Source organism: Stegostoma tigrinum, chromosome 8 (genome assembly GCF_030684315.1).
Source record: "Stegostoma tigrinum isolate sSteTig4 chromosome 8, sSteTig4.hap1, whole genome shotgun sequence".
Lineage (NCBI taxonomy): Eukaryota > Metazoa > Chordata > Chondrichthyes > Orectolobiformes > Stegostomatidae > Stegostoma > Stegostoma tigrinum.
In genome coordinates this window covers 72,379,323-72,406,147 of record NC_081361.1, presented here as the reverse complement: position 1 = coordinate 72,406,147, position 26,825 = coordinate 72,379,323, and the positions used below count along the sequence as shown (strand labels likewise).

The 26,825-nt window shown below is 39.4% G+C and overlaps 1 protein-coding gene across 1 annotated transcript in view; it reads right to left on the bottom strand.

Annotated features, from left to right (window-relative positions):
• Nucleotides 1-26,825, bottom strand: part of zswim5 (zinc finger, SWIM-type containing 5) — a 243,479-nt gene that overhangs the window by 12,831 nt on the left and 203,823 nt on the right. Inside the window, exons 6-11 of the mRNA XM_048539381.1 lie at nt 9,900-10,076; nt 9,640-9,786; nt 5,981-6,118; nt 4,580-4,840; nt 3,363-3,498; nt 1,226-1,383 (exon numbers count right to left, since the gene is read on the bottom strand). Coding sequence (XP_048395338.1) covers nt 1,226-1,383; nt 3,363-3,498; nt 4,580-4,840; nt 5,981-6,118; nt 9,640-9,786; nt 9,900-10,076 — 1,017 coding nt within the window. The remainder of the gene's footprint in view (nt 1-1,225; nt 1,384-3,362; nt 3,499-4,579; nt 4,841-5,980; nt 6,119-9,639; nt 9,787-9,899; nt 10,077-26,825) is intronic.

Sequence of the window (26,825 nt, the reverse complement as noted above, 5' to 3'; positions counted from 1 at the left end):
AAACATTTTAAAAAGTGCTCACTTTTTTCTTGTCTATTTAAGTTTATGCCATGAGTATTAATGATATTTGTAATTAAACACTGGCTTGCAGGACTTACTGCATTCAGCAATGCAAGCCAACTGAATACAAACAATTAAAATGCTCTTCCTGCTGAGTTTGTATTTTAATGACTGTTCAATACAGCTTTAATTTGGTTCAGCCAACAGACTATAGTCTATAATCATCATCCAGGCAAAATGCATTTAATTTTGATGACAGCCTAGATGATCACTTTATCCATTGACTGCGAGAACTTTGATACTGTTTTAAGAATTCAAAATTGTTCATGCCCTCTATTCCACTTGCAATGTTAATGGTTCAATCTGTACACCATCACCATTTAGGCAAGTATGAACACGTGAAAGAGACAAAGCAGAAAAAGTCCATTTGTTGCATGGCGTCTGGCTCATTCAAGTCCTACTACTAGTAATTAATTCTCAGCATTCCCTCATATCAGCAGTTATGCAGTTAAGAAAATAAATTCAAGAGTTGTAGAAATTTTCTCTGATCCAGACGGAGAAATTAAAACTGTCACTTTGGAAATATCAGTAACAAAATAATTTTAACTACGTTACCATTAAACGGCCCCATATAATACACTGGGGCATCACACTGCCGTAAATTGTGCACAGTTGAAAATAAAATCACTTCCACAAATATACTATTTTTCCTATGGAATTGTTAATGTTTATCATGCCTCTTACTTGTAAAAATAAATAAGCTTCATGGTTACTACCATGAGATTCACAAATTTCAAGAGTTTTGACCTCCCCACTTAATCCAAAAATATCCATTGCTCCAGTCGAAAACTGAGCAGCATTTTGTTGCTAATGTTTTTACCAGCTCAACTTAAACCCAATCCCATGACATTAGCTTTTGTTTCAATAATACATTCTCCACTCCCCAAAAAAAGGTACCTTTCTCTCCCAGAGCCATACAAATTCCCAAAATAAATGTTCACAGTTGACTTCCTCCTGTCCAATCATTGTCTACAATTAATCTCGCTGATGTGGGGCACAACAAATCAGCAAGTCTCCTTCTTTCACTTGGTGCCTTCTCCTCCAACGCAGAAACTTTCCGAGCTGGGAATATGGCTGCATACCTTTACCTCATCACGTAATAGTACAGTCCATTCAGTAAGCCACATGGACAATGAAAGTTCATTTTTGTTTGTGCTAAGACTACCTTTGGCAGCTGTTAACATTGTGGAGGCCAGCTCACATTGTTGAGACTCAAGGTGTCCTAGGGTAAACCACCGTGGATATCGACTAGGTACAACTGAAACAATGTGGTGAGGATGAGAAACATCGCCAGCATGTGATGTCGACTCCAGAACAGGTAACCTAAAATAAATAAGGACAACTGTGATGTGTTACAGGTGACAGGAAAGGGAAATCATTGATTCTCTAGGGTATTACATAGCCTAAATGTACAAATCGTATACTGTTGCTTTTCTCAGATAATAGTCGAATAGAGTAGTTCTGTTTAAACTATGGTACATCCAGGCTCTAATGTTCTGCAAATTCAATGTTTTCCCCATTGTATTTGTGAAAGTCTGAAGATACAGAGAACAAAAATATATGACAACGAAAGACATAAATGCGTTTGTTCTACAGAGTGAAAGTGTGAGGTGAGACAGGTGGGGAGAAAAGGAACATAGAGCATACATTTGCTCTGCATTGACTATGGTTTCCTGATTTAAAACCAGATTTCCGGTAAAGAAAATTAGGCACGAAAATGGTACCCTATCAAGCTTGATCCTAGTCTGCTATATATCCTGGGTTCAGCCAGTACCAACTAGCTGTCATTCAAGTGAAGTAGTCTTTCTCCCCATTAAATATATTTCAGGAAGAGAAAAGGCATAGTTTATTCATAGTACACCAACTTTGCTTTTATGCAAATTCTCACCTGCTTGACACAAAAAATTGAGAACAAGCGTGACAAAGAATGGCTAAGAGAAACAAGGTTCAAAGCCTAACAGTGGATTCTCCTAATATCATACAATAGAAGTGAAGAACAGGAGCAGTCTCTCCTATATCAGCTCTGATGCTTGTCGTGTGCCTTTTGTAGGTAATCCCAGATCCACAGTCTCAGAGAATCCCCAGGATAAATAAAGAGGTTACACATCCAATGTAACAGGTGCTTGGGAACTGCCTGGTGGTTCCCATGCAAAGTAGACAGCAATGTCAGGGGCTGTTTATTGCTTCCAATTTTGAACAGAGTTTAACCAGTTCCTAGCAAATTAGCAGTGGCTAACTTAGGGGTCTGAAGGAAGAATCACACTCTAATTTTAGTCACTTTTCCTTTATAGCCTCTGCTTGAAACCTTACCTACTTTTACCCAACCGCACACAATGAAACCCTATCACAGTCTGGGAAACCACATGACTTATGCCCTAGTGGCATCCTATTGCTTTCAGAGCCATGTTTGCATTCTTGCAGGTTGTTATAATATTAAGATCCTGTTACTTTTAGAACAGAAACACTTGTTTATCAAGCCACTAGGTGACCACCTTAATCACACAAAAACCACCTGTCACCTATCCCTGCCTTATTTTAGTTACCTGCCCAAGTCCAGTAGTTTTAAAAACTGAAAGAACTGTGGATACTGTAGATTAGGAATGAAAACAGAGGTTGCTGGAAATAGTGAGTTTTGAGAAGATTTGTAGCTCAGGTTGAGGTTCTGGATGTGAGTTTGCTCGCTGAGCTGGAAGGTTCGTTTTCAGACGTTTCGTCACCATTCTAGGTAAAATCATCAGTGAGCCTCCAGCGAAGTGCTGGTGTTATGTCCTGCTTTCTATTTATCTGTTTAGGTTTCCTTGGGTTGGTGATGAAGAACAGGAAATGACATCACCAACCCAAGGAAACCTAAACAGATAAATAGAAAGCCGGACAAGACCAGAGCTTCACTGGAGGCTCACTGATGATGTTGCCTAGAATGGTGACGAAACATCTGAAAACGAACCTTCCAGCTCAACAAGCAAACTCACATCCAGTTGCTGGAAATGCTCAGCAGGTCTGGCAATATTGGTGAAGAAAAAATCAGAGTTAATGTTTCGGGTCAGGTGATCCTTCCTCAGTTCTGACTTTTAACCCAAAATCTTTACTTTGATTTCTTTCTTCACAGATGTTGCCAGATTTGCTGAGCATTTCCAGCAGTTTGTTTTTGTTCCTGTAGTTTTAGTAGTTTTTAGTGGTATGATAGATATACATTAGTGATTAGTTGAACCTAATCGTATGTTTTGAATACACCCAATAATCTAAACAGTGAGATCAGAAGTTGTACACATTTAATACCAGAAATGAATATTTAAATTACAAACCTCATTGCTCTTAAAGCTAGTTTGTATGCAAGGTCAGTATCGTGCGATAGTAAAGCTGAAAACAGATACTTGGCAAAAGTATGCATCGGCACGCTTTCCCTGTGAATCACTTCGCCCAGACCGCTGAAAGGACCTCCTGTTAATGATCAGAATTGCTGTCAGCTAAGTAGAAGGAGGAATATCTTTATGATTTTTTGAACAGGTAGTTTTATGTGCAAGGTGATATTTTTTACATACAGTCCTTCAATTTTATTTTTGCACATATTGTGCTAAATTTTTTCAATATGGTAGTTTATTTTGGAACTGAACGGCTATTTTTGTGAACATTATCAACAAACACCAATCTTTCTTTGCACAGCACAACAGCTCAGCTTCCCACTTTGCAACATCTACATTTTTTGACTTTTAGACTTATTATAAACCAAGATCAAAGGATTGAACATTGATGGTGATTCTCCTGTTGTGCTGGAAGATCTGTGGAAACCCTGGAGAAATGCTAATTTATAGAGTAATGGGAGTTTTAAAGCATGGAAAGAGGTCCTTTAGCCCCATCATGCCCATCCTGGGATTTCTGTCATTTCTTCAATGTTTCCACAGATCTTCTGGTGACACGTCAATGAGAGAAGAAAATCATGAGAGAAATTAACAAAGACAAGTGTTTTCTTCCTAAAGAAATTTTCACTGATCCTCATGTTCTTGTTATGTTTCTTAACTTAACGTTGTAACAGAAGTAAGTGCAATTGGTGAGGCTGACTGCATATCCTGCATCAATTTAATATTGCAGAAGGTTTGTGAACATGTGGTTTTCTCACAATAACAAATGGAATGTTTTCTCAGTGCCACCATCAAGTTCAACTCAGGGCCAATACTATCATTAAATAACAATGTAAATATTGAATGTGATTACAATGTATGGAATAACTTAGCCTTCTGGTCTGTAGAACATGGCCTTTCTCACAGAGTTTGAAATAAATGAATAAGTACAGATCCCAAAGAAAGCAGCTTTGTGTCATAACGTCTTTATCTTTGAAAGAATCATTGTCAAACTGTACTTTATGATTTTAGCTGGAATTCTAATATCACTTCCAGAGCTGAAAGGCTTGTGGTCTAAAACACTACACTATCCATCCTAATCTACCTTCCTAGAGAAACTGTGGACGCTCCTCTTCTTTTTTCCTCTCTAAAACATTTTGATTTCTATTAAGGTATCAGTTTACCTTCTAATAAAATAATAGACTGTTTGCGTAGGACTTGTACAAGCATTTCATCTAATTCAAGTTCCTGTAGTTTGAAGATTATTTGCTCCTCATTGCGGCAGACCTTGTCTTGTGCATAGAGGCCCTCAGGCATTACTCTTTGCTGACCCATCCCCATCAATGCCACCTCCATGGCCAGCGTAAGGTAGGATTCACTGCTATCAAGGCAGCCAGACACAGCCACATGTTGGTAGGTAGCAGGCTTCAGATCATTGCTAGAATCTAATGGGAACAAAAAAGATATTAGTCTAAAGAAATCATGTCAAAGCTTTTCATTGTTTACTTCGCAGTATAATTTCCAAGCATTCATATGTAAAGAGAAAAAACATTTATAATGTATTTGAGAAGGGTGCGGATTGATTGGCAATGGCAAATAGACTCTGAGTTCTAGGGGTATTGCCATGGGGAATGCACAAGTCATCACTGAACTGGTGCATGCTTCATCGCAATGCCTCTGCCAATCAGTGTCCACTTACCAACCAATTAGCACTCTCTTCTACAGTATAAAATGGTGTCTTCCTTTTCCATTGAAATTTCTTGTAAATTATCCTGATAAACACAAGAATAACGGGCAGTGACCCCCTCCCCCTCAACACACCACTCAAAGTCATGCGGAAGATTTTCCTCACATCAGAATCCAAGATTATAAAGTAATTTTATCTCAGTCAAATGAAATTTCTATGAACTTTTACAATTAAACATTACATTCAGCATAAATGTAAAGCATTTTTAAGCAACTAACATTGCTGTGACCTGCTCATTTGTATATTGAAATGTGCAGATTATTATATAATTTTGCAGCTCAGATATCATACATAGCTACAACCCTTATTTTTCATTACCAGCAGGAGACTCACTAAAATGTACCACTTCTCAGTTCCATGTTTGTTTAACAATCACGTTTCTCTTTTACATTACTTTAAAAAAGCATGTCCATGGATTTTAGCAGGAAACCCAGTGGTTTGGAACCCCGCACATTAAACTACCCCTAAACTATCAATTCTTAGTAGTGCAGAAAAAAACCAAAACCACAGTATAATGGAGTTATTTCAATAATTAAAAACAGTTCCATTCTAAACTTGCGTGATTGGATCAGACTCCCTTTTCCACATTATATTCTTAACTTCAGATGGGAGGGATTCACTGTGACTAAAGATATATTTGGGAAAACTTAATTTGAGTATAGTACACTTGAATCAAGGAAACTAAGGCACCCAATATCAGAATCATAGGACTGGTCTCAGTAAGCCATCCTCGTGTCCACCAGTGGGAAAGAATAACAGTTTTCACATTGCTACTCCATCTAGTGGTAGCACTTATAACTTAATTGGTACAAATAATAAACAGAGGACCTTCACTTACCTGCTGTATCCATACAACTCTCATCCTCTAATCGACAAGCTTCAGTTAGTGTGATGAACAGACACCCAATTGGGTCCAAAGGATGACCCACCCACCCTTCCAAATTTGTAATTGTAGTTACCCCTCTGTGTAATAATTCTGAAAAGAAATAATGCAATCCAAAATCAGAAGAGTGCATCATGCATCTGTTCACGGATGTTAAAAAAACTTCATATTCACTGATAAATCAGAGACTTTTCTAACTAAATTCAATGTATTCAATTCAATTCAATGTTTCTTTGTATGCACAGTACATTTCTTTATTTCTAACAGACCTTGTTATCCCCTTTAATTATTTTTCCTTGAAGTTTAATTTCTACTAGTACCTTCACTTCAACAGAAATGAATGAAAAAGACAGCAGTCATCTACTGTGATTAAATCCTTTCTATGATCATGAGGAAAAATCATTTGGAACACATCTGAATTCCTCTTCGCATATCTGATTTACTGCCTTATTGCCAAAGCATTCCTAAATCGGGACTCTTTAAGAATGGTCAGTTCTAATGAAACAGAGTTAAATGTTTCCAAGCATTAAAAAAAACCATTGACCTTGTATACTTTATTGGACATTGGTGTTCAGTCACATTTTGCACTTTGAAGTGCCTTTTCAGACGACTAGGTACAAAATTAGTGGAAAATCTCAAACAAAAAAAGACTAAGTACTCTAGTTATGAGAGGCCAATTTCCTCCTGATTTGCCCCATATTTAGTCTCTGTTCACAGTTGAGAATACCCAGTAACAGTAAACTATTATGATGAGTCTCTTGTTAGCGGTTTATAAATAAAAGCTTTTTGCTGGGAATTTGCGTTGGAAAATAAGTTCACTCCCATGATACATTTTAGACCAAATAATTATCTCCATGCATTGCTGTCATATTCATTGTGTATTTTTTGGATTTTTTTATGATTTTATCTAATTCTGATTTAATTGTTGTTCTTGAACCTTTCCTCCCTTCAAGTGAAATCTTAAAAATTTAGCAAACCCAAGCATATTTGGAATCCAAGCTAACAAGCTGTGTATTTCTGCCTGAATTTAATGTATTGGTTATACATGATACAACAACTAGACAAGACAAACTTGGCTATCACACTTATTCAGGTAATGAAGAATAGAAACAAACTAGGTTAGAAGATTGTCAAACCTATTTGAATTAATTGTTTAAAAAATAAAACACCCATTGGTAGGTGCTGCAATAAACAAAAAAAAAGTCAACGAAAAGAAACTTACAGTGGAGGTCAAAAATCACACAAAACATGTACAATTATAATATGAAAAACAGTGGTTAAAAGCAACGTGGGCCTCTTAAAACATAACAATGCTGTTTTATAAATAAGTAAGTAGTAAACATGTCAAGGGATTATTATGTATCAGCATTCATAATAGAGGAAGAGGATGCCATATTGGATAGTGCAAGGAAACTAATATAGATCACTTAGGGGAACTTGCAAACTTAACAAAATAACAGTAAAGAAGAAGAAAAGCAATGGCAGTAAAGAGTGAAATTCCCAGGATCAGACGGTTTTCACCACAGGGATTTAAAGGAAAGTATGAACATTGTAGTAAACTGATACCCCAACTATAATTTTCTTTTGATTCAGGAACCATTCCTTTAGCATGCAAATTGTATATTTTTTACTGCTATTTAAAAGCAGTTGAGAAAAGGAAACTAGAGAATTTTACGCTTGTTAGTCTAACATTTGTCAGGTAAATACTAGAGTCTGTAATTAAAATTGTGGTGACTGAGCACTTTCAAAAATTTGAGCTGATCAAAAGAATCAGCAAGTATTTGTAAAGGGCAGGTAATGCCTGGTAAACTTGACTGAATTATTTGATGAGGTTGAAGGATCTGGAACTGAGGGAAAATTATTGATCGTGGGATTGACAGTTACAAGGACAATGGCCTGGTACTCTAACCACCATCATGTGATCAGTGGTGACCAACAGGCATCTGTGTTAGAGCCTCAACATTTTGCTATATTTATTAACAAATTAGACAATGGGGTAAAAAGTGACATATTCAAGTTTGTGGACGACAAAGATGGCTGGGATTGTAAACATTGTACATGGAACTGTAAAATTACAAAGGGATATTAATAGATTAAATAAATAACCAAAATTGCAGCAAATAGATTTCAATGTAAGTATGCGTGAGGTAACCAATTGTATACATAAAAACGGAAGATCAGAATACTTTCTGATAACTTACGAAAAACCAGAAGAAGTGGGTGTCTAAAGAAATTGGTGGTTTATGTAGGCGGATTAAAATGTGATGCAGAGATACTGAAAAATAGGACTGATAGAATGCTGGCCGTTATATGTAGAGTACTAGAATACAGGAGATCAGATGTCATATGGAATTGTACAAAATCCTGGTTATACCACATGTGGAATACTGTCTTGAGTTCTGGCCATTACACCTTAGGACAAACATATTGCCCTTTGAGGAAAGGTAGCATGGATTTACTAAAATATGTGGTCTCCAAAATTATGAGGAGCAATTATATAAACTAGCATTGTTTTCTCTGGAATTTAGAAGGCGAAGGGGTGATCTCAACAAAGTTTTCAAGATTTTATGAGGAGATGATACAACAAATCCATTCCCACTAGTTGAGGAATCTAGAAAAATGGTGGCAGAGTCTAAAAATTAGGATCAGATCCTTAAGCAGTGACTCAAGAAATATCAATAACACACAATGGCGGGTAAACTTTCAAACACTTTTCTGTAAACGATAGCTAAAGCCGGGTCACTTGTTAATTTGATTGATAGGCATCTGTAATCTCTTTTAATCTTTCACAGGATGAGGGCATTGCTGGCTGGGTTGGCATTTATTGCCCATCCATAATTGCCCAGACAGCAGTTAAGAGTCAACCACATTGCTGTGGGTCTGGAGTCACATGCAGGTCAGGATGGTAGTTTCCAACCCTGAAGGACATTAGTGAACCAAATGGATTAATGGGTTCAAGAGGATTTGGCTTTGTGAAGATTGGCTATGCAGGTGAACAGACTAATTAGCAGTATTAAAAGCATTCATCTAGATGGGCCTAATGTTGGAGAGAAGAATATTGCAATACTCATCACTCAACATCAACAAACCCGTTTATAACAAGGTACAATTTTTGTGGAAAAGAAACTTCCAGGTTACAAAATATAAAGTACACATTTAAAAAGTAGATAAAATAGTGATGTATTTGCAATTTTTGAATCCAAAGATTGATTAGACAACAATGCATGAAGAGAACTTTCCAGACTTATTGATATCACAATGTTAGCAAATCTACAGGCTGGTGGTTTATACTTTTTATTTTTCCCCTCTCAACTCCAAAATTCCAATATAGAACAGAAAATTGTGGAAACTCTCAAAAGGTCAGCCAACGCATGTGAAGAATAAAGAGGAGTTAAAAATTTAAATGTGATCACTCATCTAAAAATGAATCCACACTCAAACATTTGGCTCATGTGTTTTCTGCACAGCTGCTGGTTGGGGCTGTGAGTTTCCAGCATTTTCAGTTTTTAGTTGAGATTCCCAGTATTCACAGCTTTTCTGCTTTCTTGCTGTGCATACAGCAAGTTATATAGGTCTACAAGCAGCTGCTAAGTGACTCCTTTCACAGGACTCACCTTTCTTTTGATGTTTATATATTTCTAGCTGTCGTTGCTGTTGTAGACGGAGTGTGTTGATGATTGCCACTGCTAATCGAAGAGCTTCTTTAGGATATCCATGGGAACGTAGGGCATCCACCCTCGCACATGCAGTGGGAACATGTTCTACATGGATTACAATAGTTTTGAGAGGAATGAGCGTTAAGCTATTTGTGAGAGAAGTGCAGTAGGTAGGGAAAGGAAAATATTTAAAATATAAAGTAAATTTTACACTTTACCTAACCACAGAGGCTGCCCATGGGTGTTGAAAAGGAGGCTTTCACTCTCTCTCTGGTAAGAGGGTGACACATAAAAATCGCTGCTGATAATACGCTGAAGGTGACTGTCCTGCCAGTGTAGATCACAAGCCTCCACAGCACGTGTGAATATGGTCCTTCGTGGCCTTGCTAAAGACTCTGTTAGGGGACAATATTTTAAGAATATATGTAGTTTGAAATACTGAAACAGCAGCAGCAATGTTCTTGTCTATCACTGACAAGCAAAATGCCATCCTTTGTGTCAAGCCTTGTTTCAAGTTTTAAAAACACAGTTTCTAAATACGTTACAGTTGGACATAAAAAATGAGAGCATGAATAGGTCATTTGGACACCCAAGCCTGCTCCACTATTCAGGTTATGGATGATCTGATATTGACCGTAACATCACTCGCCTACCAATTCCCCATAACCTTTAACTTGCACATATTTAAAAATCTGTCTGTCTGCCTCTCTCTCTCTCTCGATATATTCAATGTCTCAGCCTCCACAGTTCTCTGTGGAAGACAATTATAACAATCCATGACCCTGAGAGGTAAGAAATTCCACACTATCAGTCTTATATGGGCAGCCTTTTATTCGAAACCAAGGCCCCTACATCTGGAATATGTTATTCAGGTTGACATCCACTGAGCATCTTCCCTGTCAAGCCCAATGAGAATCTTACAGGTTTCAATAAGAACATTGATTATTCTTGTAAGCTAAATGAGCATAGGCCCAAACTACTCAATCATCCCTCACAATGTTTCTTCCCTGGAATCAATCTAGTGAACTTTTTCTGAACTATCTCCAAACCAATAACATTCCCTTCTTAAGTGATCAACATTGTGAGCAGGTCTCTAAGGATGGTCCCATCAATGCCCCATATAGTTGTAGCAAGGGTTCTTTATTTCTAAACTTCATCTTTGCAACAAAGGTCAACATTCTTTTTGCATTCCAATGTACTTACTGTACTTACAAGTTAACTGTTTGTGCTTCATGTACAAGACACCAAGAAACTTGGTAGTCGCTCTTGATTTTAAACTGTATTTTGCTTTTCTTTCTACCAAAGTACACAACCTCACACTTTCCCAAATTAATTTCATTTGAAATTTTATTAACTCCCTTGTTTAACCTATCTACATCACTTTGCAGAGTCCTTGGGCTTCTTCGCAACTTGCTTTCCCATCTACCTTTATATCAGCAGCAAAAGTGATGATCAAATACTTGGTCCCTTTATCCAAGTCATAAATATAAATTTTAAATAGGTGAGACTCCAATACGAATTCCTGTGGCATTCCATTAGTTATAGTTTCATTCATTTAACCTGACTCAGTTTTCCGTTATTTGGCAGATTTTCGGTCCATGTGAGTAAATTACCAACAACAAGCTCTTGTACAGTCATTTTATATGTGGCACCTCAGTGAAGGTTTCAAAAATCTGAACGCACATTTAGTTTATCCATACCAGTCATTCATGTTACAATTCCGGATGACCCTGTCACCTGACCAATTTATGAGAATTTTACTCAAACTGGATCCTTGTTATGATCTGGCTTGATGGACCATAATCCATGAAACAGTAGAATACATGAAAGAAGCATGAGTAAGAAAATAAGCAAAAGAATTTCAGGGATGAATGAAAATATCAAAATTATAATAGTTAATTTAGAAATTTGAGCAATGCAATTTAAGCAATAATGACTAAATAGATATAAGAAAATGATTCTAAACTGTATACACACACTTACGTTAGATGCCAACAATCATCATTATCAAAAATGCAAATAGATTCATCAGTCAAATTCTGGTCGACAGATTGCACTTTAAATGGCGAATGGAGAGCTCAACAACACATCCCACCTAGACAGCAGAGATACCCTGAGTCATCAGATTTCATTGAAATTTTGTTTCCTTAGCAAGGGAATTCCATTTCTTCATTTCCAAAGAATTAAATACACAACACCCTCAAAGCTTCTCTGACTTGGACTGCTTCAACAACTTTTCACATTTTGGTGGTTCAATCCCTTTGCCCTAGACAGAGCTCCCTAGGACTCTTGAGGCTGCTTCCAAGTGGGAGATCAATGAGGGTAGAGCAGCGAATGTTGTTTACGTGGATTTTGGTAAGGTTTTCAACATGGTCCCTCATGGTAGGTTCATCCAGAAGATATATTGGATCAATGGTGACTTGGTTGTGCGGATTCCGAATTGGCTTTCCCAAAGAAGTTAGAGGGTAGTGGAAGGGCATTTTCAGGCTAGTGGTCTGTGACTAGTGGTGCTCTGCAAGGATCCATACTAGGACCTCTGCTATTTGTTATATATATATTAATAACTTGGATGAACATGTAGATGGGTGGATTAGTAAGTTTGCAGATGATACAAAGATTGGTGGAGTTACAGATTGTACAGAAGGTTATCAAAGGATACAGTGGGATATAGATCAGTTACAGATAGAGTAGAGAAATAGCAGATGGACTTTAATCTGGGTAAGTGTGAGATGCTGTACTTTGGGAGTTCAAATGTTAAGGAACAATATACAGTTAATGACAGGTCTCTGAACAGTATTGACGTACGGAAGCATCTTGGGATTCAAGTCTACGGCTCCCTGAAAATGGCTACATGGGTAGAGAGGGTGTTAAAGAAAGTGTATAGCATTCTTGTCTTTAATGGTCAGGGAACTGACAACAGGAGTCAGAATGTCATGTAGCTTTATAAGAGATAATGGGAACTGCAGATGCTGGAGAATTCTAAGATAATAAAATGTGAGGCTGGATGAACACAGCAGGCCAAGCAGCAACTCAGGAGCACAAAAGCTGACGTTTCGGGCCTAGACCCTTCATCAGAGAGGGGGATGGGGAGAGGGAACTGGTATAAATAGGGATAGAGGGGGAGGCGGACCGAAGATGGAGAGTAAAGAAGATAGGTGGAGAGAGTGTAGGTGGGGAGGTAGGGAGGGGATAGGTCAGTCCAGGGAAGACGGACAGGTCAAGGAGGTGGGATGAGGTTAGTAGGTAGCTGGGGGTGCGGCTTGGGGTGGGAGGAAGGGATGGGTGAGAGGAAGAACCGGTTAGGGAGGCAGAGACAGGTTGGACTGGTTTTGGGATGCAGTGGGTGGGGGGGAAGAGCTGGGCTGGTTGTGTGGTGCAGTGGGGGGAGGGGATGAACTGGGCTGGTTTAGGGATGCAGTAGGGGAAGGGGAGATTTTGAAACTGGTGAAGTCCACATTGATACCATATGGCTGCAGCCAGTTCGTCCCCTCCCCCCACTGCACCACACAACCAGCCCAGCTCTTCCCCCCCACCCACTGCATCCCAAAACCAGTCCAACCTATCTCTGCCTCCCTAACCGGTTCTTCCTCTCACCCATCCCTTCCTCCCACCCCAAGCCGCACCCCCAGCTACCTACTAACCTCATCCCACCTCCTTGACCTGTCCGTCTTCCCTGGACTGACCTATCCCCTCCCTACCTCCCCACCTACACTCTCTCCACCTATCTTCTTTACTCTCCATCTTCGGTCCGCCTCCCCTTCTCTCCCTATTTATTCCAGTTCCCTCTCCCCATCCCCCTCTCTGATGAAGGGTCTAGGCCCGAAACGTCAGCTTTTGTGCTCCTGAGATGCTGCTTGGCCTGCTGTGTTCATCCAGCCTCACATTTTATTAGCTTTATAAGACTTTGGTTAGGCCACACAGAGTATTGCGTACAATTCTAGTCATCACATTACAGGAAGGATGTGGAGGCTTTGTGGAGAGCGCAGATCAGGCTTACCAGGATGCTGCTTGGATTAGAGGGTATGAGCTGTAAGGAGAGGCTAGAAAAACTTGGGTTGTTTTCTCTGGAGTGGCAGAGGCTGAGGGGAGACTTGATAGAAGTCTATAAAATCATGAGGTGTTTAGATAGGGTTGACAGAATCTTTTTCCCAGAGACAGAATGTCCAGGACTAGGCATGTCTAGGCATGCATTTAAGGTAAGGGGGGAAAGTTCAAAGGAGATGTGAGGTGCAAGTTTTTTTTTTACACAGAGAGTGGTAAGAGTCTAGAATGTGTTGCCGAGAGCATGATGGAGGCAGACACGATAGGGGAATTTAAGAGACTTTTAGAAAAGCGCCATAAACCTGCAAGGAATAGAGGGAATTGGACCAAAGGCAGCCAGAAGGGATTAGTTTAACTTGGCGTTATGTTCGGCACATCTTTGTGGATTGAAGGGCCTGTGCTGTACAGTTTGATGTTCTATGTTCTAGGGAGTCAGGAGGTGTGTTAGTCACTGCAGTATTTATGATCTCTGACCTGCTGTTGCAGCCAATGAATTTTTATGGGTAGCTCAGTTTCTGATCAAAGGTAACCCCCAGAGTATTGATAGTGGGGGAGGTCAGTGGTGGTAATGCCAATAAATGTCAAGGGATGATGGTTAGATTGTCTCTAATTGAAGATGGCGATTGCTTGGCATTTGTGTGATGTGAATGTTACTGGCCAATTGTCTGCTCAAGTCTTATGGAAAGATGTAGTCAGCGTCTCAACCTGGATGTCTGCCCATGGAGAAAAAGAAACAAGTCCAGATTTTTATGCCCTGGTTAGGTTGTGCAACTCAGAAAGTTCCTGGCTTGATGAAGCTGCTCAGGAGAAACTTCCCAATGAGGATATCTTTGTTTTGGAAGGGAGTTGGTACAGGATGAAGTTCAGTCTGCCTGCCTGCTGGGTGCTGACTCAGGCTCGTTAAAAGTCCTGCCTTGGTTCACTGGGATTGCAGTTTTGTTCTTAACTCACAGTCCCTTTAATGTGCAGATCCCATCTCCCCTACTCATTCCCATGTCACCTCCACGTCCCCAAGTTGATTTAGTGCAAACCATGCATTCCACCAGCCACCTTCATGCTGCCTTACAGAATTCATGCCAACTGATGCCAGCTGCCACCTTCATTCTTAAACCCTCCCTGCCAATTCACCCTCCACTATTAGTGAATCTCAAGAGTCACACTGGGGTAGAATAAAAGGTCAAAAATCTAACATAATTTTACTATAATAAAACAAAATCATTCATAATAGCCCATTAGAACATTTAAATCACATCAAGTATTTAATCTCTTATAAATATAAAGGACTTTTATTCATAAGCCTACATCAGATCTATCAATTAAAACATGAACTTAGAAACTTCTACTTACATAATGATAGATTGTGGAAGGTAGTCAAACATTAATAATTACACAATGATAACCCCTGAGTTAATGTCAACAAACAGCTAGTTTAAAAGCATCTCTCACCGAGACAGCTAGTCTATTACTTCTTTTTTCTGACTGAGAAAATCTGACAGAATCTAAGAACTGTCTTTAACTTTTGCAGGCCCTCTAGGAATCTGTACTCAAATGCTGCATTTCCCCTGCTTCTCCCCTTAAATATTAGGGCTGTGGTCTGAGCGAACTTAGTGAACTGGTCACAAATGGAGTAGGAACAGGAATAAAATCGAGATCAGTATCCTAATCTATGCAAGCATGTCGTGGAGGGAGCAAAATGAACCAGGGTGGCGCGGGGGGAGGGGGAGAAGAGAGAGAAAGAAATGATGCCTAAGTTGTGATGTAGCTAGTGCTGTTCTATACTACTATCCAATAATTTCTCCTCCTAAAAGGAAGTGCATTTTAACTGTGATACTTTTAGGGTTTTTTTGGCACACAAAGCAGGCTATCATATATTCGTTAAACCATACTTTGCATTACTTTGACACTTTTAGGAGTAAATTAAAAATAAAGTTGTCAAACCAACTTTGGTACATTCCAAATCCATGACCAACCTAGAAGGTCACAGGCAACACACAGGGAGACCGTCACTTCAAAGTCCCATTTCAAGACACACAGCATTTTGACTTAGAATAATATTGTTGTTTCTTCACTGTTGCTGAGTCAAGAGATCCGAACTTCCTTCCCAACAATACCGTGAATGTATACATATCAGACACACTGCAGAGGTTCAAGAAAGTAGCACACAGAATAAGTAAGCATAATTACAAAAAAAACCTGAATGAAATCATGGGTACATTGATCAGTGTAGAATTCTTTCATCTTTGGAGCCTGCATTCAAAACTATACTAGACTGACAGATGGAAATCATTTTTCTCAAACTACAGGGGCCAACGTGAAATATGACTCACATTCGTCAGTCTAGTTCCTATTGAATAAAGGTCCATAACATCCTTAATTTGGCAACCTTTTTCAGATAAGCCATAACAGATGATATAGGAAATGAATAAAAAAGTCTCACAATAGTACAGTCACTAATTTGAGTAGTGGTTAAAATAGATCATAACATCAACCATTTACGCAAAAAAAGAGAGATAAGCTGGGAATGTGATAATATCCATATCAACATGTTTTGTTGAACAATTCTACTTGTACTCTCAAGACTAAGTGGTGATTACATAAAGCCTGTGATTTATAAATGACTGAACTCACCTGAACGCGTGAGGAAGAGAATTAAAACATATAGATGAAGATGAAACAGTGCTGAATTGTTCGTTACACCTTCTGTGATGTTAATGTCATAGTAAATTGGGAGTAAGCCATGCGGAACCTTGAGACTATTCATGCAGTATAACATGTTAGTTAGGTCATAACTGAAGTATTGAGGACTGTTTTGGTCACCAAGCCATAGGAAGGATGTGATTGCACTAGAGAGTGCACAGAAATTTCAACAGGATATTGCCTAGGCTGGAGTGTTTCAGCTATGAAGAGACTCGATCGGCTAGGGTCATTTTCCTTAGAGCAGAGAAGGCTGAGTTGGGCCATTTCTAACGCATACAAAATTGAGGGGTGTAGGTAGGAAGAAAGTGTCATCAATGAACAAGAATGTTCTCTTATTCTTGTATACAAATAGCAACCATTAGACCTCAGAAGTGTTTCACATTTGTAAATATTTGGTTTGGGAAACTCGAATGAATGAAAAGCTTTAAGAAATTTGCTGACCTGGAAGTAAGAAGACAATGCAAACTCAGGAGATAAGACATCATCATCAACAGGCAAAGATGCAACCAAAGCGAGACGGCTCTTTTCTAGATTCAAAACTTAATCTTCAAACTCCCCCTCTGCTGGGGTAAATAACCAGTGGACACAGATTTAAGATAACAGACAGGGGGCTTACAGAGGATTTAGGATGACTTTTTAGTCCCATTTTCCAGCACTTGACCAGAGTGTTAATGACTAGTATGGACAAAATGGGCTGACAGGTCCTCTTTTCGTGCTGTAAAACTATGACAATGATTCTAACCTCCAGTAACTTCCTCACTTCTATCTATATTGTCATTAAATAGAAAAGGTGATTCTTTTTAAGTATTTCATCAGAAAATTAATAAAGTAAGCTATAAAATGCACCAAAAAAGCATACAGGAAAGCAGTGTACTGAAAATAATACATAGAAACAGGAATAGAAAATGAGCAGTCATTCTCTTCTAGAACTGTCAACCTTTGTAGTTAATTCATGTACAGAAACTACCATTTGTATATGGCTGAAAGAGCAACAATTGGTCGTGGGCTGCTCAACATCCTTTTTCTCTATCTTTTGATGAGAAGTTTCTGGCACTGGCTTCAAGGACCAAGAACACTTCCGTGGAGCTACGAAACATCCATGTCCCACCAACTGAGTAAAAAGCCACACTCCTTGCAGTGCAACACCCACATTAAATTGTCAATGTTATTTACAGCTACCAGAACTAATAACCCTTAGATGTGATGTCTTCTTTCTTTATGCCTTGCAGATACTAGCAGAATGTCCACAGTCTCAGTGGATGGTCATCACAAAACATTCACTCCAGCATCTCTGAAGAAGAAGCCATAGATCCCTCAGAGCAATGTATTGGCAAGGTTGCCTCCTGCATCAGCTCAGGGCCTGACATCTCTGTGGTTATTTTAGTTAGAGTACAGGGAGGACCATTTGCTAGAAAGTTCTTCACTGCCATATCTCCATAGCTGTTTGAGAAAAAGATGCTCGGGTCTCTGGTTCTTGGGAGTACTGCCAGGCAAAGATCTTGTGGTGTCGGCAATTAGTGGCTCGATCCAGATGTACAAACAGACACAGCAGCAGTAGGCAGGTTTATGGGGGCAATGTCAACAAATGGCAGTGGCTGCCTGAACGCAGCAACATCTTGGAATGCCACCTCCTGGTCAGGCTACTTTCATGGACAGGGTGGGCAGCCAGGTCTTACATTCTCACAGTGTGCTCAATATGCAAAAGACCTGCACTTCTTTCACCCTAGCTATTGATCACCATCAACAATGGCAATGAGATGGGTATGGGGGGGATGTGACATCACTCTAGGAGCCCCTCCCTCAGAAGCAGACATGACAATGCCAATAGGCACCCAGCTGGGGAGGGAACCACATCACAAGCCACCAGAGGTCTTCCCAGGACACTCTGGATGAATCTGGCCTGCACCTGCACCCTGCATTTTACCTCAGGTCTGTAGGCATCCCAGTCAAGGAGGGTGCACTTGCCACTGGGTAGGACACATAAAACTCATCTGGAGCCTTAGGACGCAAAATCCAATACCAACTGGCTTCATTCTATTGCAGTTCCCTCCAGCCCAGCTGCACACCCTGGTTCTGCATTAGATGTAGTGGGAGAGACAGAAATGAGAAGACCACCTTCTGAGGGCACATAGGTGGCACTTCAGTTGTGAAAAAAAAATTCACATTTGTAAATAAACAAGTTCACTTCTTACTATCATCTGTGTGTGAGACAGAAAATGGAATGTTAAAGGTAACGTACACACTATTCCTTACCCCACAATAAAATTCCACTGGCCAAGGTATGAAGTGAGCAATAAATAGTCCATACGTTACCATAGTACAGCACCAGCATTCACAGGGATCAGTGGGGTTCAGCAGTTAGCCTGCATGAAATGGTCAGGAGTGCTCAGGTTAAAAAGTGTTCCACTGCACAGTCAGCTGAGTTTGCCAGGTCATTCCCCTTCGCTGGATAGGGATTTCCACCTGATCTGCATCTGCCCACTTTTCCCATCCTCCCCAGAACCCGAGCCACTTGAGATGAACATGCCGGATCTTGTACTTCACTGTCTCTTCCCATGAAAAGCCTATGCTGTTCAGTTTTGATGACCCACTTTCCTGCATGACCCAAAACACTCCTACCTCTTCCCTTATATATTGATTTGCCCTTCTTACCTCCACTCACCACCATTAAGTTACCCAGCCTCTTTCTCTCAGCACCAGATCCCTGATTCCCTTCTCCTTACACCCCCCTACTGTTGACATTTAGTGGTTGGAATCCATTCACTGACTGTAGCCCACTTCCTTGAACAAATTAGCTGGACAGCTACCAATGAGTGATGTGGCCCCTGACTGACACCTGTATATCTCCCCAGTTGTGCCCCCATGACTCCCCAGATTGGCTGCAGCGGACTCACTCCCAGGCTGCAGATGGTCAGACCTTGACTGCATATCCGAATGTGCTGAGTCCCTCGACTGATACTGGAGGCTGACCTTAACTTACTGTGTCAGGATCCACCACCGCCCACAACTGATGGTTGCCTCCCTGAACATCACTGAAGACTTTTTTCTGCTGCAGTGCATTTGCTATGTATGTGTCGCAGATACTGTACAGCAATATGTCTACCCCTTCACTGCTGACTCCTAACAACCTTGACAAGGTGTTTGGCTTTGTGTCAGTGTTGAACAGCAAGGCAATACAGCACTCCTATGAGCTGCAAAGCATAAAAAGACAAAGCAGGCTTGCTGTAAGCATCCAGGCTCTAAAGTGAGTGAGAACTGATAAAACAAGCAATTAGCTGCAATGATCGCTGGTCCAACTTGTCCCTACACACAAAGTCTCTGCAGCTGCATTTCAAAGATTGTTGTTGAAATATGCAATCGTGTAGCATTGATGATATACCATGATGGTGCAGAGAGAGGCTGGCACACAGAATGCCTGCTACTTTGGATGTGGCATGAGAGTGACCAGTGCCTGGGAATGTGCCCTGCAACACTGGTGCCAGGTGTCCTAGTTGGAGTCACCTGCTCAGACTTCCATGGTGGAGATTCTTGGTATCTGGTTTCTATCTGTCCTGTAGTATGATGGGAAGCTGCATGTTAACATGTCAAGATTTGCAGTTAATAAGGATGATAACAAGCAATAATCCGCATTAGCAGTTCTATACACACTCCCTATTAAGTATCCCATTTCAATATCTGGAACTCTTGGAATATTCAACTTGTTGCTCCTAAAATAAAGGCCTCACTGCACTTCTCATGCAATTTTCCCAGATTTCTTGTCATAGCTCAAATTGTTCAGAGCCTTGTAATATTCTGCCCAATAAAAATGGCTCTAGTTAATCACAAGTATAATACTGGAAATCAAAAATCAAGAGACATATGATTTTGCTATCATTTGTAAATTTACTCTTTTTTAAGATCATAATGGAAAGAAAATTGTCAACTCACTGACTTGACTCTGAACAGGTGGTACAGATTCCAAAATGCATTAATATTTTCTTCATCCTTCTTGCAAATAGTGATTAAAGTGAAGATTAAAGTGGTATGACAGATAAATCTCATTAAGACAAATGACAATGTTGTTATAATCACTCTCTGCCAAAACTAAGGAGTCCACAATTTGTCCTGTATTGAATATTAAATGTGTTTGTGCTTCCTACATTACAATACAGAATATACTTCAAAAGTTCAAATTGGTTTGGAACATCCTGAAATTTTGAACACGCACCTTATAGATGAAGCGTTATTTTACAAAATGGATTCTGGACTGAAAATATTGCTAACCCTGCAATTTTTGGTTATCCTCCAAATTCTTCAATTAAAAAGGACAAAAAAAAATGACCTCTATAAATATGGTTCAATAATGACTGGTAGGTGCGAACGGTGTCTGTGTTACCCATTGTAGTTTTCATAATGGAGTAAATGAAGAAAATAATCAAAAAGCCCTCACACTCTACTGAGTTCTTCATGCCATCACTATTAGAGAGATTAGCAATTCAGTGCCTGAATATATAAGGCCACATGCTTAACAATAGCAATGTTCACTGCACCTTAATGGCTCGTGTGAAGAAAGTTCAGCGCAAAAGACAAATAACATTTACCATACTTAGAAGATTGCAACTTTTCAATCAATGGAAAACAGTTTAATTATGAAGACAGGAATGCATAGTACAATGCAACATCAAGCATGTTATCAAGTGTGTGCCTTCGAGAGCCAAAAGGGAGAGTGGTGCAGCAATATAAAGTAACAGTTAGAAAACAAAAGCACAGAAATTTAGTCATAAGACTTGTAAAGCAAGATACGCAGTATAAATTAAATCTAGAGAGACAAGATGTGGTGTTTGGCCAAGAGAGACTGAATTTTATTTTGTCTTAGATTCTTTAAACAAGAAATTAACTCTACAGGTCAACACCTTTAACTGGTTGGCGCTTAGCCTGAAGTAATGATTTAACTTTTCCATGACCTTGGATGACTAATTGGATTGTGAATGGCAGTTTCCATCAAAGTGATTTGAGTTTATCCTATTTTAGAAGCAAGTATTCCCATGTTTTTCCTATGTGCAGTTATATTAGCCAACTTAATCAAAATCTGATCTGTACGAACAGTACATAATTGTCCCTTATTTCCTTAAAAGTAAAATTAATTTCGAAGAGAAGTGGGAGGAAAAAAAAAATCAGGATCGTGTTCTATGTCAGGATTTTATTGTTGCTGGGTCTGTGTAAAAGGTGGCTTTCCTGTATTCTGAATAAAGGTCACCCGACCCGAAATGTTAACTCGGTTTTCTCCCCACACGTGCTGTCAGGCCTGCTGAGCGTTTCCAGCAATTTCTGTTTTTGTTTCAGCTTTTCAGTATAGCTGTCTATGTTTTATTTGACTTTAATGCTGTTATGTGGTGATAAAAGCCGCAGAGAATTTCTACAGCCTTTCAATGACAGACATTCTTCTCATTGCTTTGCATAAACCCTTTAACAATAAAGCTGTGCAACAGTATAAGTAAATTCAGGACATCTATGTTGTGTAGCCATGTTGAAATATCATCCTAAGCTCATTCTTTCCTTGGAATAGGACTTGGGCCTCAAATATCCATTTGTCAACACTCCTTTTCACCTGGGCACATTACAGTCTGATTGGAGACCTTTTAAAATAAAAGCATCAATCTAACCTGATGATAACCAACACTATCCATCCAGCCTCACATTTTATTATCTTGGAATCTCCAGCATCTGCAGTTCCCATTATCTCTGATACTATCCATTTGTTAATCTCCACAGAGCTATAAATGAAGCTGATTTTATAATTGTCAAAGTAAATGATACCAAGGCCAAGGTTTGGACCTTTTCTTTAATCAAGAGGAAGTCTATGTACAAATTACATTATGGTAATATTACTTATTCAGAATTGTCTTCTTTAAGTTTATTGTAGAAGTCAAGCAATCATACATTCTATCATGGCTAATATGTTTCTCAACCCCATTCTCCTGCCTTCTCAAATAACTGTTGATCCCCTTACCAATCAAGAATTTCTCAATCTCTCTTATAAATACACTCAGTGACTTGGCCTCTACAGCCTTCTATGACAATGAATTACACAGAATCACCACACTCTGGCTGAAGAAATTCTTCGTCATCTCAGTTCTAAAGGGTCATCCCTTCACTTGGAGGCTGCTCTCAGGTCCTAGTCTCTCCTATTAGTGGAGATATCTTCTCCACATCCGCTCTATCCAGGCCTCAGTATTCTAGAAGTTTCAATGTGATTTCCTATTCATCCTTCTAAACTCTGAGAACAGACTTAAATGTCCTCAACCGCTCGTTATATGTCAAGCCTTTCATCCCTGGGATCACTCTTGTAAACCTCCTCTGGACACCTTCTAATGATAGCACATCTTTCTTTATATGGATGCCTTATATGGTGTCAACAGTTCCTCTGTTTTTGTATTATAATCCTCTTGAAATGAATGCCAACATTGCATTTTCCTACCTAATAAACTTTACAGGCATAAACTCTCGTTGACAAAGCCGTGCACACTCAGCCATGTTTTACAATGCATTTCCAAGTATTCTGCCATCTCATCTTTAATAATGGACTCTAAAATCTTAGCATCGACTGAACTCAGGCTAACTGGCATATAAATTTCCCATTTTCTGCTTTCCTCCCTTCTTCAACAGAGATTAGCCATTTTGCCCAGTTTCCCACTCCAGTGATTCCTGAAAGATCACCATTAATACCTTATCAATCAATCTCCTCAGCAACATCCTTCAGAACTTGGGGGCATAATCCATCCAGCCCGGATGACTTATCCACCTTCAGATCTTTCAGCTTCCCCAGCAACATCACCTTAGTGATGGCCTGACATTGACCTCTGCCCCACAACTCACTTGAGCTCTGTTATGCTACTGATGTTTTCCACTGCGAAGACGGATGCAAAATACCTATTCAGTTCCTCCACCATTTCTTCATTTCCCATTACTACTTCTCCAGCCCTTTTTTCTAGCAGTTAGTCTAATACCCACTCTTGTCTTGCTCTTACTTTTCTAATATTTATTTTAAAATAGCTGTAAAAAATAAAAATGATTCTTGATGTTATTTTCTGCAAGATATTTGGGATGGTCAGTCCAGAAGATATTGTTAAGATTAAAATTTGTTGAAATTAAGAGCCAGATAGCGGAAAGTAGATGAGTGAGCTACATTAGAGTTAACGTTTCGGGTCCAGTGACCGCGAAGGGTCATCAGACCCGAAACGTTACCTCTGTTTTCTCCTCCACAGATGCTGCCAGACCTGCTGAGCTTTTCCAGCAACTTTGTTTTTGTTCCTGATTTACAGCATCTGCAGTTCTTTTGGTTTTCAAATAATTACCTTACAGTATTGGTAATAGTCAAAGTAATTACAAATCTATTCCCTGCATACAATTTACCCAGAATTTTAATAGATTAGCATAAACTGAAGCAGTGAATTAAGTTAATTACAATGAATGAATGAATTAATCTCTCAGAAGTTGAACTTTTTTCCTACTTTGCCTGCCTACTGTCTGCAACATCTTTTAAATGAAGAGATCCCCATGGCAGGCTGATGGAGAAAGTGAAGTCACATGGGGTCCAGGGTGTGCTAGCTAGATGGATAAAAAAAACTGGCTGGGCAACAGGAGACAGAACGTAGTAGTAGAAGGGAGTTTCTCAAATTGGAGACCTGTAACTAGTGGTGTTCCACAGGGATCTGTGCTGGGACCACTGTTGTTTGTGATATATGTAAATGATCTGGAGGAAGGTGTAGGTGGTCTGATCAGCAAATTTGCTGATGACACTAAGATTGGTGGAGTAGTTGATAGTGAAGGGGACTGTCAGAGATTATAGCAGAATATAGATAGACTGGAGAGTTGGGCAGATAAATGGCAGATGGAGTTCAATCCGGCCAAATGCGAGGTGATGCATTTTGGAAGATGAAATTCAAGGGCGAACTATACAGTAAATGGAAAAATCCTAGGGAAAATTGATGAACAGAGAGATCTGGGTGTTCAGGTCCATTGTTCCCTGAAGGTGACAACGCAGGTCAATAGGGTGGTCAAGAAGGCATGTGGCATGCTTTCCTTCATTGGGCAGGGTATTGAGTACAAGAGTTGGCAGGTCATGTTGCAGTTGTACAGGACTTTGGTTCGGCCACATTTGGAGTACTGTGTGCAGTTCTGGTTGCCACATTACCAAAAGGATGTGGATGCTTTGGAGAGGGTGCAGAGGAGTTTCACCAGGATGTTGCCTAGTATGGAGGGTGCTAGCTATGAAGAGAGGTTGAGTAGATTAGGATTATTTTCATTAGAAAGTTGGAGATTGAGGGGGGACCTGATTGAGGTCTACAAAATCATGAGGGGTACAGACAGGGTGGATAGCAAAAAGCTTTCTCCCAGAATGGGGGACTCAATTACTAGGGGTCATGAGTTCAAAGTGAGAGGAGGAAAGTTTAAGGGAGATATGCGTGGAAAGTTCTTTACACAGGGTGGTGGGTGCCTGGGACACGTTGCCAGCAGAGGTGGTAGATGCAGACACGTTAGCGTCTTTTAAGATATATTTGGACAGATACATGGATGGCCAGGGAGCAAATGGACACAGACCGTTAGAAAATAGATGACAGGTTAGACAGATGACCTTGATCGGCGCAGGCTTGGAGGGCCGAAGGGCCTGTTCCTGTGCTGTAGGTTTCTTTGTTCTTTGTTTATCCTAGGATGTCACATGACTGTTAGCCTGCTCAATCTTTTGATTTGCTGGTATATTACTTATTCTGCTATATTTTTATAACAAGTGGTAACTCGCATTATCTTTAGGAGAAGAAATTCCCAGAAATGTTGTCATATTTGCTTTCCCATATATATCTTTGAAAACCACTATAAGTCACATGTGCCATTCTACAAATGTGTTAGAACTCTTAACTTTCACAATTTAACATGTCAGAAATCAATGGTGAGTTGTACAATAACCCATCATATCTCATGCAATCTAGGCAGTATAAATAATGTTTATTAAACTGTCACTAGAATTACATTGTATAGTGAAAATTAATTCAATAGTACATTCAAATTTAATAATGCGAATTATATACAGTAACTTCCACAATTTCTTGCAAACCTAACTTTATGTACATAGGAATTACATCAGATGGTTCAGATGATTCTAGTTGTTTGCAAACTCCCGAAATTGAAACTGCTGAACATTTCAAAATCATGAAAAAAAAACAAACGTCAACAGACTATCTTATCCATGTGTCCACACATCACACATACTCCCAGCGGCTGTTTCTATCATTGATATTCTGGGATAGTGTTTCTGGTCCTGGTGTAACAGCTCAAATATTGAGCATTTTAATTTGACTGTGCCAAATGGATCCAATGCATGTAACAATACGTACGTTAACAATGGATTTCATCATAAAATAACAGAGGTGTATACCTATGTATAAGAACACAGGTAGAGGGCTCTCTCTTGGCTGGGAGAATTAGAACTAAATTAGAACAGGTTAAATATGCTGCTACCTGCTGGAATCCAGATAGAGCCACAAAGCTGCAGCTACAGCATAAACATTTTCTCATGATTTCCTTCATGCGTGGAGTGACAACACAGCAGACTGCCAATCTTGTCAAACTTCATGTCTAACCATGTTAAGATTATATCATGCAACCTGTGGAAAGGAAACTGCACATCAATAAATTTAACCTCTTTGGAACAAATTCCCCTGACCCAGTTCATTTCCTGTTGGATTTGGGTTGGTTAAGTGAATGTTTTCTGACCCTAATTGATATCTCGGATAAGATATCAGCAATGAGTTTCAAATAGCTCTGTGGATGACCTCAGTCTTTTATTAGATAGCCTCTTTAAATGCCAATAATTTTCTCCTCATGTCTTGCTGGCGCTGGTAGATGCCATCCCCATCTCTTCTGAAGTGGCTGAAGTACTTTCCTTTTCAAGCATACTGTTGTTACCATCTATCACTGAATTAGACATCAATGAATCTGTTGTGATCAAAATGCAGAAATTATGAATTACTTTGTACAATGCTTCATCAGAGGACAATTTTTTAAAGAAGGTTGTCTCATAAGACTACGCACCAAATATTTTTCATGCAGGTTCAAGGATGGATATCATACAGTGTTTAAGGTGCAATAAGTTATTTAAATAAAATTGACATCCATATTAAAATAGCTCTTGCTATGTTAGGAGTAAAATCAGTTTTAAAAATATACATAAACAGATTTTTAAAATTTAACTTACCCAAATAATTAGCCAACCGGTCCTTTAAATATTAACGATGAAAACCATTCTGCTTTCCATTGCAGTCAGCATTTTCTCTGGTTACACAGCTCCACTTGAGATGTATTCCTCTGATCTTGACTTCACAGTACTTGCAGTCATCCTATCTCTTTCAGGCCATTGAAACTATTTATTT